This window comes from Xiphophorus maculatus, chromosome 19 (assembly GCF_002775205.1).
Source record: "Xiphophorus maculatus strain JP 163 A chromosome 19, X_maculatus-5.0-male, whole genome shotgun sequence".
NCBI classification, from domain to species: domain Eukaryota; kingdom Metazoa; phylum Chordata; class Actinopteri; order Cyprinodontiformes; family Poeciliidae; genus Xiphophorus; species Xiphophorus maculatus.
In genome coordinates this window covers 23598175-23614720 of record NC_036461.1, presented here as the reverse complement: position 1 = coordinate 23614720, position 16546 = coordinate 23598175, and the positions used below count along the sequence as shown (strand labels likewise).

Below are 16546 nucleotides of genomic sequence, written 5' to 3'. Positions count from 1 at the left end.
CCTGGAAATATTTTAACTAGTGTAAAAACAGCTGTTGCTAAAATCCCTGACTGGTAGCTTTGTAAGAAATAAGTTATCCATTTAAACTAAAGTTGTCTTAATGTTTTCTGAACAGAATGTTGCTGAAAATCGGATTTTATTTCCATCGGGTTAAATAAATGTTATTTAAATAAATAAAAATTGATTTAGTCGTTTTATCGATCAAAACAGAGGAGCTGGTAGTTCCAGCAGGAATATAAAATAAATATTTTCTTCTTCTTTTTTTTTAATGTCAGAATTTTCAGTCTTTTATCACTACTGCACTCACAGCTGTGTGTAAAAAGTGAAGAAATCTTCAGGTGGCCAAAGTCAGACAAAAGCCTCAGCTTTGGCTAATTTAGCGATTTAAAACTACCTGTGAGAAACAACGTTATATTAGTAGATGTTCAAGAGACCGTTGGGAAATTAGTCGCCATTTCTCAGCCGAACCAACATTTAATTTGTGACGCTCGAGTGGTGCTGCTAACGTAGCTGAAAGAAAACACCCTGTTAGCTGCAGCTCAACAGTTCGTGTTGAGTCGGCCGAGGTCAGAGAAAAACTTTCTACTTTGCAACAGGATGTCGTTGCCAGCAGCTTTATCCAACGTTCATGTTTGAGTTGTAACATGAACGTTGAACACACTGCATTGGATGTATTGGATTAATGGTTTCAGTTCATGTTGTTTAAGATGGCTGACATGAGCTAATAAACCTGAGGCATCTTGTCCGACTTACTGTCTGCACCAAAACCAGCCAAACACGACATCTGTGTGTCTGCAGGAAGAATAGTTCTGATCAGAATCTTATTTCATGTGAAAAAAAATGATCCGTTCAGAAACTACTCCTTTAAAAAGATGCACATGAAAGCTGCTTCTGTTAACGAACTATTAAACAAACATAGCAATCCATGGTTTACGGCCCAATGATCCTCCTCAGCACTGTTGCGTTTTCAAATGAAGCTGTTTTCATTTTTCTTGCTTCTACAGACCAACACTCAGCTGGATGTCAGGCTTTCTGTGTGGCATCATGTTAATCATTTAATCAGAAAGACATGAATTAATAATTACATTTTCAAGATGATCAGAGGGTCTAAACACTTTTAAAGTATATTAAGTAATAAAAATGCATGATTTTGAATAAACCAATAAAAATAAAGCGACCCAATTGTATTAAAACCAAAGGTGGGTGATTTTGATTTTGGTAACGTTTTCCCTATAAGATTAGAGTAGATTAATAATACATAAGATAATTTTTTTTACACACTCTACACTCTACCTTGGTTACCAACAAGTTTAGGGACACAGTCGTTTCAGGCAGCAGTTGGAAACATTTGTCACGTTTAGCGACCCCTTGTGGTACAAACTGTGAGTTGCATCACGTAGTGGTTCTCAAACTTCAAATCAGTTCAATTTTTAAACCAAAAAAATACAAATAAAAAAATAAGAGGAGAGTGAGTTGAGACATAAACGCTGTTAACCAAATATAACTGTTATTTAATATAATTATATTTTAAAAATTATTCTACTTTTGCTGTTAAATAGAGATTCCTAATATGAATTTTGGGTATATGCTTAGGGATGGTAAAATTTAATAACATTACTTGCCCATAACTGTACATAATAGTAAATCAAAACCATTTTCCAGGCTCACATGAATGTTTAAAAGGGCTTTAAGGTAAAATTACAACTTTCTGAATGTTCAATCCATTCTGGTACGTTATTACTGTATTTCAATTGCAACCTAAAGTAAAATAAGAAATCATAAAATCCACATGTTCATGTTCTGACCAACAGCTGGTGGAATTTATCAACAGGCATCTCGATCGTGTTAATATTGGAAGCAGTTTGAAGCGATTTTTACGAAAACACGATGTCAAAGAGCTGGTGGGACTGTTGCTGTAATTAGCCTACAACAAATGAATAAACTACTACAAAAGAATGTTCTGGAGCCCTGAATCCATTTTAGTAACATTTACATTCACTAAAATCATTATTAACACATGGAGAGCTGCAGTGGCCAGTGTTATGTACGTTTTCTGGTGAAAAAACTACTTGCTACTAGCTTATTTGTTGGCTGTATGAACACAGAACTACAACCAAAGAACTTTTTTTTCTTTGCATCTGACTCGAGAGAGGTCCACTCTGAATTTTAGCTCGTAGCTTTTTCAGACTCCTCCTTATTGGCATTTTTACATTCACCATCAAGATCAAAACTCTGCTTTCTGTCCCTGACTGCAGCTAGCGCCGTCGATCATACAGAAAAAATAAATTAAAATCATGTTCAGAAACAGGTAAGTGCACCATCTGCTGGCTGAACCGGGAATTCAGCTGTCAATCACAGATAAAAATCTCTGAACTTTGATTTTTTGACTTTTTTTAAGGCACTTTCGTACATTTAAAAAAAGCGACATGATAGAATTGACTGGACCTGAAGTACACATGTAACCTGTGCCTAAATATTATGCAAACCAGTCATTAATGTTGTCAAACTTAATACTGCTGTGATCTGGAAAGAAAAATATGTGTGATTTTCAGATTTTAAAAAATCAGAACATTTTAAGGTCAAAATATTAAATCTGAAATTGTGACTTTGGTGATCAAACAAGTCATATAGTGTATTTTGTCATACATGTTACATGTGAAACATGTTAGTTCTGTGTACTGTAGAGGGCTCTCCAGTACCGAGTTCTCAGTACAATAGTCGAATAAACAGCAGATTAAACACACACACACTCGCGCACACACACACACACACACAAAACTCTGTCATACAGTGAACGTCACATGACTCTCCCACCTGCAGCTCACAACTACTGAACACTCTGATCACTATGAAACATGGCCATCAGAGCTTCACGCAGCTTCTTCACCTTATCTGTCTTTCTGCTCTGGCTACCAGGTAAATAAAAATCATCCATTAAATTAGGTTGTAAGCTTGGATCAGAGCTCTGTGTTTATGCTTTCTTTAGGTCACATTTTATCTAAAAAGGTGATAGAAAGCAAGAAAAAATAAAGTATGATGGCATTTTAGGGCTATTTTAGATTGACAGACTAAATTTCCGTCAAAAAAGAAAATAAAAAACCCTCAGAAATGTTGAAATTATTTTCAGATTTTAATATATGTAGCTTATATAAAAAACTTGGAAATTTCTGAGATTCAAAAGTCAAATTCGCTAGAAAAAAAAGAATTTTTGCATTTTGAAAAGTCAAACATCTTTGATTTTTGGAAATTTCCTGAGTTTCAAAAGTTGACATTTTGTGACTTTTCAAACTCCAAACTTTCAAATTCCAAGTGTTTTTCAAGATCATCTTTGACATCTCAAAATTGTTCTTTTTTTTTTTTTGTTTGGCGGAAATTTACACTTTTTTTTTTCCATCTACAATGGCCCTAATGGGGCCCCGTAACTCCCATATTGACGTTCTGTAATTTACACCCAGGCTGTGCCGCTGGCGGCGAGCCGGTGTCCCAGACTCCTACGCTGTGGACGAATCAGGACGCCGACGCCACGATGCAGTGCGGCCACACAAAGGGCAGCACGTACCGCCTGATGTACTGGTACCAGCAGCTGCCGGGTCAGAACATGAAGCTAATCGTTTTCACCACGGCGTACAGCACACCCGAGTACGACCCGGGCTTCACGGAGGAGAAGTTTCCGGCGCAGAAGAAGAACGCGGAGACGGGATCTCTGACGGTGAAGGAGGTGAAGCCTGAAGACAGCGGAGTGTATTTCTGTTCTGTCAGTGAGACACAGTGACGCAGCTGATTAAAGGAGCTGCACAAAAACCCGGCTGAGACCCAGAGAACGAAAAATATTGTTTTGCGCTGCCTCTAGAGGGCGCTATAGACCACATTACACATCACTAATACCTTCTAGGAGAGGTCACTGACTACAATGGGTTTATTTTGACTGTATATTTCTCTATGTGCCATCAAATATACATCACTGCCAATAAAACACAGCAATTCAACGTGACAAAAGTTAATCAGATACGAATGCTTTTTGCAAGATATGTGCTTCCTTTTTTTCAGATTTTGCTTTATTTGGTTGCTGGAGTTGTTCATTTCTTTTTAAGAATGAAATCCATAAAAAAAATAATGGTGGCCAACAAAAGTTGTTTCATGGAACAAGTAAAATTTAACCCTTAGGATGCAACAGGCTAAAAAGCATGTTTTGTGTTTTTGTTTCATTATCATGAAACATTTTCTAGGTTTTTCTTCACTTATTACAAAATATGCAGAGACTCTATTGTGGATTAAACGACATGGAGTCGGCTTGAATCGGATGTCGCTATGACGATCCCATTTTGTGCCTCCTCCCCTCTCATGAGTTCAGCATGTCAGTCACAGCCAAGACGGAGAGGAAGATAAAGACGTCATGATCAGCATCATCGCTCTGCTGCTGCTTCTGGGGTAAAACGCTTTATTTCCTCGCCGTTGTATAAATCAAATTAATATCTTTGTCCAACTATTCTTAACTTCATCTTTTTTTCTTTTTCTTTTTAATCTGAGCAAAGACGTACATCAGGATCCTCGATGGACGCTTAAAGTTCCTCAGAGTTCTGCAACAAACTGCAACTATTCAATCATCGGATACAACCGGATTCTATGGTACAAAAACCCAACCAGTGACTCCACCCTCAAGTTAATTGGTTATGTCTACTACACCACAGTAACTCCTGAGAATGAATTCAAAGATCGTTTCAATATAAGTGGAGACGGCATAAAGGAATCTGAGCTCCATGTGGATAAACTGCAGCCAGAAGACAGCAGCATGTATCACTGTGCAGCTGGTCGACACAGATACTCTGTTTGTGTCTATCTGCTGCAAAAACCCTCTGTGATAATCCAGCTCACAAGCAAACGCACACTGAAGAGGAACACAGCTGCAGCAGAGAGCACTGGAATACAGCAGCAAATCAAAGATGGCAGCAGAAAAAACCACGCCTCTTCCTGTGCCAACTGTCAGGGCCGGTAGATTTAATAATCCTGTTCAGATCATGATCCTAACCAAAGAGAAGCTCAGAGCTGCGTGAAGCATTATGTTTCAAACATGACACTGCTGGTTTATATGGTATTATCACACAAATATGATAGTTATTTTTTTTGCTACGAGTCAGAAGTAGGGGGTTAGCATGCATCGTATCGCTTATCGTGATAATAATTTGGATTCATCGTTGTCATGATGAATTCCAGTTAATGTTTAAACTGAACTGATCACGGAGTTGCAGAAATAAATGAACTTTTAAATCATTCTTTGAATGAGTCGGTGTACTAAAAACTGGAAATGGCCTGAAACTGGCAGTTTGAGGTTCGCAGCGAAAAACCTGCATGCAGAATATAAAACATTTTTTATATTTCTGTCCTGTGACTGAAAACGGTGATACAAACGGAAGGAGGAGCTGAACATAAACCTCTGCTCACTGTCCACCACACACCGACAGTAACCAGACCCTCCCACCTCTAGTGAAGTCAGAGCTCCATCACTCTGAGTTCAGTCGGCTCACAACACAGTCATGGTCCCAGCTGCTCTCATAAAGCTCTCTGCAGCTCTGCTCTGGCTTGGAGGTACGTCATGGACTCTACGTCCATCATTATGTCACTATTTGTCTCGGAGTTTGTTGGATTTTCTGTAACCTGATGCGACATTTGACCTCCGCAGGTCCAACAGACGGCAGTGATGTCACTCAGACTCCTCTGCTGTGGGCCAACCAGAGTCAGTCTGCCACCATCAACTGCAGTCAAAATAAAGATGTTAATCATAACCAGATGTACTGGTACCAACAGCTGCCGGGTCAGAACATGAAGCAAATAGTTTTCACCACATCGTACAGCGCTGCACAGTATGAAGAAGGCTTCAGCAAGGAGAAGTTTGCAGTAGAGAAGAAAGACGCTTACACCGGGTCTCTGACAGTGAAGCAGCTGCAGCCTGAAGACGGCGGAGTGTATTTCTGTTCTGTCAGTAAACACAGTGATGCAGCCGATTAAAGAGCTGCACAAAAACCCAGACAGTGAAAGAAAACTTCTCTGTTTGAACCTGTAGATGGAGCTAAAGAGCAGAGTAGACTGGATTTTATACACACATGTATATCTTTACATCTTTAACATGTTTCAGTGAATAGCAAAAACTAATTTAAAAAAAGATTTATTGTGATGAATGTTTATAATTCCGAGTAAAAAATAAGTTCAAGCACACTTAGTAGCCACAACGACAATAGCAGTTTTCAAACAATGTGCTCGGCATCTTGAGCCAAGTTCTGTTTGATTGTTATATCTGTGGTTTGATATGAGCACCATGTCTGTTCAAGCTTGTGTGTGTTTGTTTGGTCAAACTTTAAATAGTTTTATGGCGATCCAAACTCCACAAAATACATTTTAATTGTGCAACTTGACCCATTTTTGCTTGATTGTTGCACTGGTAGGTCACTGAAAAACACGGCGGTGACTGATGTAAGCAGTGCATGACATATATTCATAATTCAGCCGTGACACTCACGATCATAATCTATCAGCCATAGAGGAGTTTTATTCAGGCATTGGAGCAACAAGCCCCTTATGGACCTCCTGCGTGTTTATATCTGGATATTTTGCGCATGCACACAAAGCTGGAGGGCATGAAGACAATTCTTTTAAATGCTATCCGTAGCCGCGGTAGAAAATGTCCGTTAACTAAATAACACCAACATCTCCAGGTTTCATTAGTTTAGTGTGGTGTGCCACAGCAATGGGGAAAATAACGCAGAAAAACCATCGAAGAACAACTTAGAACCACTTTTTTTCTTGCTCTCTGTCGCAGCTACTACACGCAGAATTGTTACCGTAGCAACCGACGACATGGCTACTATTTGTTTCAAGATTCAACACCAAAAAAAGCCATAAAAATATTTCCTACACAAAGAACAGAACATTCAGTTCATTACAGTATTGTGTTTTTAGGCTTGATGTTTATTTTGCGATTATTAAAAAGTAATTGCTGTGGTAGATTAGCTAACGCTGCTATTAGCTAAACTAACACAGAGGTAGTTGATTAGCTAATCTAAACACCTGCTCTACTGATGATCTGTCAGAGTTGGTGTCTAGGTCGACTTTTTTTATTTTGCAACTTAATCGAAACACACCGAATTCCACATCACGTCTACACGTAAAGGTTTTCAAAGTCAAGCTAGCATAACTGAACTACCTCTCTCTCCGTCCCTATATTTTTTCTTAATTAAAAGTTTTTCTTGACCTTGTTATCTGGTTGTCATAGTGTAGCAAAGCACTGCGTCCCTTTTTCTTTTATAGGTCAGGCGCGCATTTAAGATTTAGTGTGTTATAATGACAACAGCAAAAATCAACGGTAGTCATTGTCGGGAGCAACTTTTTGCCCTCCAGCAGGGAGATGGGAGCAGGAACTTGTGTGCATGATGTCAGACTGTAAGGGCTCCGTACTTGGGAACGGCTAAATATGCTGCGGTTTGGTGAAATTAGTTGCCGATTTTACAGAGCAGATCTGTGTTTAACACTTTTCAATGACAAACTCCACTTTTGATGAACTGAGATGTTGTGAGAGCTCTGGTGGAGCCAGCTACTGTCCAAGGAGGGTATCCGACAAATAAGCAAATTGCTACTGTACATACTGAAGTGATGTGAAAAGGTGTTTCCATTACAGTTTTGCGAATTACACAAATTTCAGTATGGTTAAAAAACAAAACAAATACCTCACACCTCAAAAAGTGTATCTAGTATTTTCTTAAAACTTCTTCTCCTAATTGTTCTGCCTGTTGAGTCCTAAACAACTACAAATCACAGTAGTTTAATCCAGTCATGTGGAACCAGCAATAGAAGAAGACAGAACTCTTTCTGAGGACCTGTGGTAGGAGGCAGAGATAAAAAAAAAAGATATTTCTGTCCTGTGACTGAAAACGGTGATACAAACAGAAGGAGGAGCTGAACATAAACCTCTGCTCACTGTCCACCACACACCGACAGTAACCAGACCCTCCCACCTCTAGTGAAGTCAGAGCTCCATCACTCCGAGTTCAGTCGGCTCACAACACAGTCATGGTCCCAGCTGCTCTCATAAAGCTCTCTGCAGCTCTGCTCTGGCTTGGAGGTACGTCATGGACTCTACGTCCATCATTATGTCACTATTTGTCTCGGAGTTTGTTGGATTTTCTGTAACCTGATGCGACATTTGACCTCCGCAGGTCTAACAGACGGCAGTGATGTCACTCAGACTCCTCTGCTGTGGGCCAACCGGAGTCAGTCTGCCACCATCAACTGCAGTCACTCTAAAAATTTTGACTTTGACCAGATGTACTGGTACCAGCAGCTGCCGGGTCAGAACATGAAGCAAATAGTTTTCACCACATCGTACAGCGCTGCACAGTATGAAGAAGGCTTCAGCAAGGAGAAGTTTGCAGTAGAGAAGAAAGACGCTTACACCGGGTCTCTGACAGTGAAGCAGCTGCAGCCTGAAGACGGCGGAGTGTATTTCTGTTCTGTCAGTAAACACAGTGATGCAGCCGATTAAAGAGCTGCACAAAAACCCAGACAGTGAAAGAAAACTTCTCTGTTTGAACCTGTAGATGGAGCTAAAGAGCAGTGGACTGTTTGGATTTTATACACATATAAAATCTGTTGTATCGGGCTGTTTTATCAATAAAAAGAAAAAAGATACATGGAGAACAATACATTTACACACTGATCCAACAAAATGTTGGATTTGAATAAAAAAATAAATCAGTTGTATTGGGGTGATATTTGAGTAAAGATTATAACTTTAAATGCACAAACATACCAAATAGTAATTATATTACTTGAAATACAACTAAACTAAAATAATTAAATTCTGAATTCTTATCAGAATTGGTTTTCTTATCTGGATATGATTTCAGTTTATTTTGTTTATTTCGTTCCATTTAGATTGAACTTTCCTAAATATATCTAAATAAATAACACATTGTTTTAGTATTGTGAACGGTGCATCTATGCATGTTATTCTATCAACGTTTAACCCACAAATATGTCATATAATGATTATATTCTTATAGAGTTAAATGATTTAAGTTAATTTACTTGTAATTTGATTGGTTTTTTAAAGTTTTTCTGTTCAATAAAACTGGTGCCAAAAACGGCTTGAGTTTTGTGTCACACATTTAGTTTTAAACAAACCATTTCAATACACAACTATCAGTACTTTGAAATTCGTCCACTTACATAAAGACAGGTTTGGATGTTCTGAAATACCCAGCCACATGACGCTTATTTTTCATTTATCATAAAAGAATAAGCTTAGATGGACACACTTTATAAATAAATGCATGTGACCAGAATGTGAGGTGAACTTGATGTTCGTACAGTGAGCTCAGTTTGTGTCTCCTCCTCTCTCGGTTTAACCTCTAACATGAGTTCAGCTCGTCAGTCACTGAAGAGACGAAGAGGAAGATAAAGACATCATGATCATCATCATCACTCTGCTGCTGCTGCTCTGCTTCTCTGGTGGGTTTGATTCTAAGTTTAGTCAAATTTCAGGAATCTTCTCTTTGTCTAATTTTAACCCATTTTGTATGTCATCGCAGATCTGACACTGAGCAAGGATGTGCATCAGGATCCACCATCAATACTAGGAAGTCCTCAGAGTTCTGCAACAATCACCTGCCACCATTCAATCAGTGGATATGATACTATACTGTGGTACCAGAAACCCGCGGGCGGTTCCGCTCTTAAATTGGTTATATTTTGTATAGCGTTGTCACAGTGGAAGATGAATTCAGAAATCACTTCAGAATGAAAGGAGACGGATCAAAGGAATCTGAGCTCGAAGTTCAGAAACTGCAGCCAGAAGACAGCAGCATGTATTACTGTGCAGCTAGTAAACACAGTGACTCAGTTTGTGTCTCCCTGCTACAAAAACCCTCTGTGATAATCCAGCACACAAACACACACTGAAGAGGAACACAGCTGCAGCAGAGAGCAGCAAACTACAGCAGGAAATCATCAGATATCATCATTAAACTGTCTCTACCAGTGGCGGCCCCAAGAGGAGGTCACGGGGGGCCATGGGCCCCTCCAGAAAAATGTTGAACCCTCAACAGAATCATGTTCAGGTCATAGAAAGGCATATTTAGACATTTTCCTCAATCAAGACGTAAATGTAAAACCCAAAAGAAAAATACAAGCATTTAAAATCCTTAAGTTAAATTTGAAGTGTATTAAGGTCCATTTAAAAATTAGTTACATAATTTATTTTACTTATTTTTTTTAGCTCTGCTCCCTAAAATATTTTTATTCAGAGGGGTCACTCCTGTCCACTTCCTGTGTTGACCTCCTGCAGGAAGTCGATGTCTTGACGATTATGACGCCACCTGGTGTCGACCCCGCCTCCTTCTGTTCATGTCCACAGCTTTACTCAGTCTGGCAGCATCACTGCAGCTTTGGATTCATCTGTACCAGGATCATGTTCAAACTCTTCGTTCTTTTGGTCTCTCTGCACTTCTGCTCTACAGGTATATTTAAAACACTAACTATTGTTTAGAGTAGATTCTCTGAATCTGAATGTGTTTCTTTTTCTTTTCAGCAGACCAATCAAAAAACAGCGTTGATCAGATTCCTGCTGCGTTGATCAAAGAACCAGGAGAATCAGTCCAGATAAACTGCAATCATTCAAACACCAACTTCTACATGATCCAGTGGTACAAACAGCCTCCTGGGAAAACTGACATGACTCTCCTCGGTTACGCTCGTTATAGTACACAAACTGTTGAAGATCAGTTCCAAAACCTGTATAACGTGACCGGTAGCGGCCAGAGTCTGTCATCTCTCGTCATTCCAAAGCTGAGGCAGTCTGAGGACAGCGCCGTGTATTTCTGTGCTGCCAGTGATGCACAGTACTGCATGAAGCCTCAGGCTCCAACAAAAACCCTCACTGATACCAGAGGAGCCATCATTCACCTGCTGATGGCAGCAAGAGATACAGGAAAACCTCAGAGGAGGGACTGATCACCCAGCTGTGGAGTTGTACCGTCCACTAGGAGGCGGTGTTTCTCAAAAAATGCTCTCAGACAGAAGCAGCTCAAATCCCAGCATGAAGTCTTCCTGGGTGAAGAAAGACTTACATGTGACTTTGGTCGATTGGTCTCTACGTTTTCCTCAGGTATCAGTGTGTGGTTGATTATTATGTAATTCTGCCTCTCGCATGATGACTAATGGAGATCGGCACCAGATCTCCCTGTGACCTTCAAGGATAAAGATAATGGATGGATTTTAAAATAATGTACAAAGGAAAAACTCATTAGTTTTAAAATATCTGTTGAGGCGTTGGGCACAATTTCACAGTTGTTTATGTGACATTGTTTTTCTTAAAATGCGTCAAAAAGGCAGAGGACGTTAAATAATACATCTACATAATGTGCCATTTTTAAGGGGAGTTAATTGATTCCTCATCAGAATAATCCATTACTAAATTAATCATGGTTGCACCCATAACTCGTTCCCTCCGAGTGGGCGGAGTCACAACCTGCAGTGACTCTCAGATCTCACACACGTTCAGTGTGACAACATGACTCCTATCAGACACAGCTTGTTTCTTTTTGCTCTCTGGATTAAAGGTTTGGTTCCTGTAACATCAGAATCTGTCGCTGATTAGACTGAATTTCAGCTCATTCAATCTGTTTATTTATACATGCAGGTCTAACAGATGGCAGTGTCGTCACTCAGACTCCTCTGCTGTGGGTCAACCAGAGTCAGTCCACCATCATGAACTGCAGTCACACAGATATTTCTTACTACCAGATGTACTGGTACCAGCAGCTGCCGGGTCAGAACATGAAGCTGATAGTTTTTACGACAACATCTCCTCCATTCCAGTATGAAGACGGCTTCAGCAAGGAGAAGTTTCCAGCGGACAGGAAGGACGCTCTGAGCGGATCTCTGACGGTGAAGCAGCTGCAGCCTGAAGACAGCGGAGTGTATTTCTGTTCAGTCAGTCAACACAGTGATGAGGCCGAGTGAAAGAGCTGCACAAAAACCCAGCTGCTGGAGACACAGTGAAGTTACACTTCATCAGCAGCAGGGGGAGCTCTCAATTCAAACTATGCAGCATCTCAACATGTTTACAAAGTGCTGAGTATTTAATCTTTTATAAATATAAAAAGGGGAAAAAAAATGGTTTAGACAGTAACAGTGATAATTTCAACCAAAAATGGTGAAATACTGCGGTGGAGGAAAACTTTTTGTGTTGTTCGGTCAGATACTGGCATTTTTTGGGTCTGTGTTTTAATCAACAATTAAATTACAAATATTCCAATAATTGATTAATCAGGATTAATTCAATTCCTCGTTTCCGCCCTAAACTACAAGCTTTTGAAATGGTTCTGGTTTGTGTCTCCTCCCCTCTCATAGTTGATCCTCTAACATGAGTTCAGCTCGTCAGTCGCTGCAGAGACAGAGAGGAAGATAGAGACATGATCAGCATCATCACTCTGCTGCTGCTGCTCTGCTTCTCATGTAGGTTAAACACTATTCCAGCTACAACATTAAAACTTTGCTAATACTTTATTAATATAGCAGGGTTTCTTTCCCCCAACACAGATCTTTCACTGAGCAAAGATGTGCATCAGGATCCACCATCGATGTTATCGAGTCCTCAGAGTCCTGCAACAATCAGCTGCAGCCATTCAATCAGTGGATACTATGTGATTCTGTGGTACCAGAAGCCGATTGGAGGCTCCGCTCTTAAATTAATTGGTTATATTGCAAACACGAAACCAACACTGGAGAAGGAATTCGAAAATCGCTTCACAATAAGTGGAGATGGATCAAAGGAATCTGAGCTCGAAGTTCAGGAACTGCAGCCAGAAGACAGCAGCATGTATTACTGTGCAGCTAGTAAACACAGTGACTCAGTTTGTGTCTCCCTGCTACAAAAACCCTCTGTGATAATCCAGCACACAAACACACACTGAAGAGGAACACAGCTGCAGCAGAGAGCAGCAAACTACAGCAGGAAATCATCAGATATCATCATTAAACTGTCTCTACCAGTGGCGGCCCCAAGAGGAGGTCACGGGGGGCCATGGGCCCCTCTAGAAAAATGTTGAACCCTCAACAGAATCATGTTCAGGTCATAGAAAGGCATATTTAGACATTTTCCTCAATTAAGACATAAATGTAAAACCCAATAGAAAAATAAATAAATGCTTCTAAATGATAAAGTAAATTAAAAACATATTTATACAAATAGATAAATAACCAGGTAAGTTGTAATTTATTTATTTATTTTTATTTGTACTGCCTAAAATCTTTTCTGGTCTGCTCCCCTATAGAAATGTTCTGGGGTCACTCCTGTCCACTTCCTGTGTTGACCTCCTGCAGGAAGTCGATGTCTTGACGATTATGACGCCACCTGGTGTCGACCCCGCCTCCTTCTGTTCATGTCCACAGCTTTACTCAGTCTGGCAGCATCACTGCAGCTTTGGATTCATCTGTACCAGGATCATGTTCAAACTCTTCATTGTTTTGGTCTCTTTGCACTTCTGCTCTACAGGTACAAGTAGTAGGATAAACAATAAATCAACTAATCGCATGAAAAATTATCAACCTCATTTTGATTTATCAGCTTTATTGTTTCTTCCTGCCTTTTTCTCTTTCTATTGCTGACACTGGATGAAAAAAGGATAAACTCCGGCGCTCTCCACTGACCCTCCCTTCCTCATTTCCTTATCGTAAGGGAGGAGTGAACTATTGGATCAGGTAGTCGGATAAGCCCATCTTCTTCTCTACCTAAATCTAATGACTATTGAAGGGCAATATACTATACACACTTCATAATCTGTACTCTTGGTTGAAGGTAGTTTTTAATTCCATTTTGGTTTTATGTTGTTTATTCAGGTGCATTTTTAAATAATGGAGACAGAGAATCCATTTCATTTTTGTTTTTGGTTGTTTTGTTTATTTAGTTTACCAGTTCCAATGTTTAGTGTTCTTTTGAAAATAAAGTGTATCTATTTTTGCAGGATATCGCTTGCATTATAGCATTACCATTACATCAGTTTAAAATGGTGTTCAAACAATATTATCGTTTATCGCAATAATGTTCTTGACAATTAATCGCTCAGCAACATTTGTTATCGTCACAGGCACAGAGACATGTAAATCAAGAATCACCGTTTAATGTAGAGGCAGCAGAATAGAAGAATTAAGAAACACTGCCACCTGCAGGTGGGAGTTGGCATCACATAAACCCAACGTTTTTGAACATTTTTTTGCAGAAAGTTTGTGATAAATAATAAATATAATATGCGGGGCATCTGCTCATTTTGAATAAATTCCAGCAATCACAAAAATCATTAAAAACTGGAGGGACTGTTTATTGCATTTCTAATATTGCATGAAAAAGGCTTGAGTGGTTAAATAAAACATCTGCAGAATTTTGGGGTGAGTTAATTGATTCCTCATCAGAATAATCCATTACTAAATTAATCATGGTTGCACCCATAACTCGTTCCCTCCAAGTGGGCGGAGTCACAACCTGCAGTGACTCTCAGATCTCACACACGTTCAGTGTGACAACATGACTCCTATCAGACACAGCTTGTTTCTTTTTGCTCTCTGGATTAAAGGTTTGGTTCCTGTAACATCAGAATCTGTCGCTGATTAGACTGAATTTCAGCTCATTCAATCTGTTTATTTATACATGCAGGTCTAACAGATGGCAGTGTCGTCACTCAGACTCCTCTGCTGTGGGTCAACCAGAGTCAGTCCACCATCATGAACTGCAGTCACAACAAAGATGCTACTTACTTCCAGATGTACTGGTACCAGCAGCTGCCGGATCAGAACATGAAGCTGATAGTTTTTACGACAACATATCCTCCATTCCAGTATGAAGACGGCTTCAGCAAGGAGAAGTTTCCAGCGGACAGGAAGGACGCTCTGAGCGGATCTCTGACGGTGAAGCAGCTGCAGCCTGAAGACAGCGGAGTGTATTTCTGTTCAGTCAGTCAACACAGTGATGAGGCCGAGTGAAAGAGCTGCACAAAAACCCAGCTGCTGGAGACACAGTGAAGTTACACTTCATCATCAGCAGGGGGAGCTCTCAATTCAAACTATGCAGCATCTCAACATTGTTACGGCCCAAGGTCTTTCCTCTGGGTCTCTAACATCCATATTCTAGAGCAGAGATGCTCAAGTCCAGTCCTGGAGAGCTACCATCCTGCAACTTTTAGAAGCATCGTTACTCCAACAGACCGGGATCAGCTCTGAACAGGCCTGGTAACGAGCCACTCATTTGATTCTGGTGTATTGGAGCAGGGATGCATCTGAAAGTTACAGGACGGTAGCTCTCCAGGACTGGACTTGAGCATCCCTGTTCTAGAGCTTCTAATTGGTGCTGACAGGAAGTGGAGGCAGCTGGCCAGTGTCTCCAGAATGACATCACATCCAGCTTACGATGCACCATTTTTTCCTCACTAACTAGCCCATTTCTTTCTGCCACCTTCTCCCCTCTCCTCTCAGTTATGATTTTTGTTAAATAAATCCCATGTTAAGTGATCCCATGCGTTGCTTCTCTTTGATTTGTTATGGTTCTAGAGCCAGACCATGACAACATGTTTACAAAATGATGAGTATTTAATCTTTTATAAATATTCTCCAAAAAAGGGAAAGAACAACAACAACAAAGAAAGACAACTTCTTTTTAACAGTCACAGTGATTTTTTAAAATTTATATATTTATTTTTTTTTAAACGGTGAAATATTGTTGTCAAAGAAACCTTTTGGCAAGGTTAAATATCAAAGCTATTACTCAAAATATACAGCAATAACTCACTAAAAATGCTAATACAAGTGTGAATTGAAGTACATTAGAGATGCAGTGATTACTTTTTAATAATGAATTATTCTGATCATTAATCGATTAATTGGACTTAAAGTTTGGAACATTCTGCAGAATTAAAGCTGTTTTTACACAATAACAGAAATACATTAAAAGATGTGAAATTCAATTACTTTTTTGAGTAAAATAAAACTTTTATTGCCTTAAATGCAACATAATGTTCCTTTGGTGTACGCCTGATCATTTGTAGCAAAGGACGAACCTGCACTTAAAAAAATACTGCCTACTAATCTGTTGAATATTTTTTGGAATAATTGATGAATAGCAAAAAGGGCTTTATAGGATATTTATTTATTCATCTATTTATTTTACAGAATTTGAACCATGCTTTGCTAAAAATGCCAACTGAGGAGTTTGAGGTATTTATAGATGAAACTTCTCAAATGCAAATTGTATCTATTTTTTGAACAGTTTTGTCCTCACTACTGCTCTGAGTGTCTTCTTTCAGATTAACCATAACCTATTACTAATTTAGTTGACATATTTTTCACAAACTCAATCAGGATTAATTCAATTCCTCGTTTCTGCATTAAACTACAAGCTTTTGAAATGGTTCTGGTTTGTGTCTCCTCCCCTCTCATAGTTGATCCTCTAACATGAGTTCAGCTCGTCAGTCGCTGCAGAGACAGAGAGGAAGATAAAGACATGATCAGC

At 39.5% G+C, this 16546-nt stretch overlaps 5 gene segments (V, D, J or C); all 5 read left to right on the top strand.

The window, feature by feature from the left end:
- The first annotated feature begins 5010 nt into the window (after window positions 1–5010).
- Window positions 5011–6105, top strand: LOC111612203. The segment is given in 2 exon segments: window positions 5011–5583; window positions 5678–6105. Coding segments are annotated over 2 exon segments (378 nt in total).
- Window positions 6106–8055: 1950 nt separating this feature from the next.
- On the top strand, window positions 8056–8692 carry LOC111612204. The segment is given in 2 exon segments: window positions 8056–8110; window positions 8205–8692. Coding segments are annotated over 2 exon segments (378 nt in total).
- Window positions 8693–10051: 1359 nt separating this feature from the next.
- On the top strand, window positions 10052–10998 carry LOC111612239. The segment is given in 3 exon segments: window positions 10052–10106; window positions 10334–10505; window positions 10577–10998. Coding segments are annotated over 3 exon segments (642 nt in total).
- Window positions 10999–11541: 543 nt separating this feature from the next.
- On the top strand, window positions 11542–12483 carry LOC111612207. The segment is given in 3 exon segments: window positions 11542–11606; window positions 11687–11934; window positions 12400–12483. Coding segments are annotated over 3 exon segments (309 nt in total).
- Window positions 12484–14484: 2001 nt separating this feature from the next.
- LOC106700369 lies at window positions 14485–15153 on the top strand. The segment is given in 2 exon segments: window positions 14485–14618; window positions 14699–15153. Coding segments are annotated over 2 exon segments (375 nt in total).
- Window positions 15154–16546: the final 1393 nt, after the last annotated feature.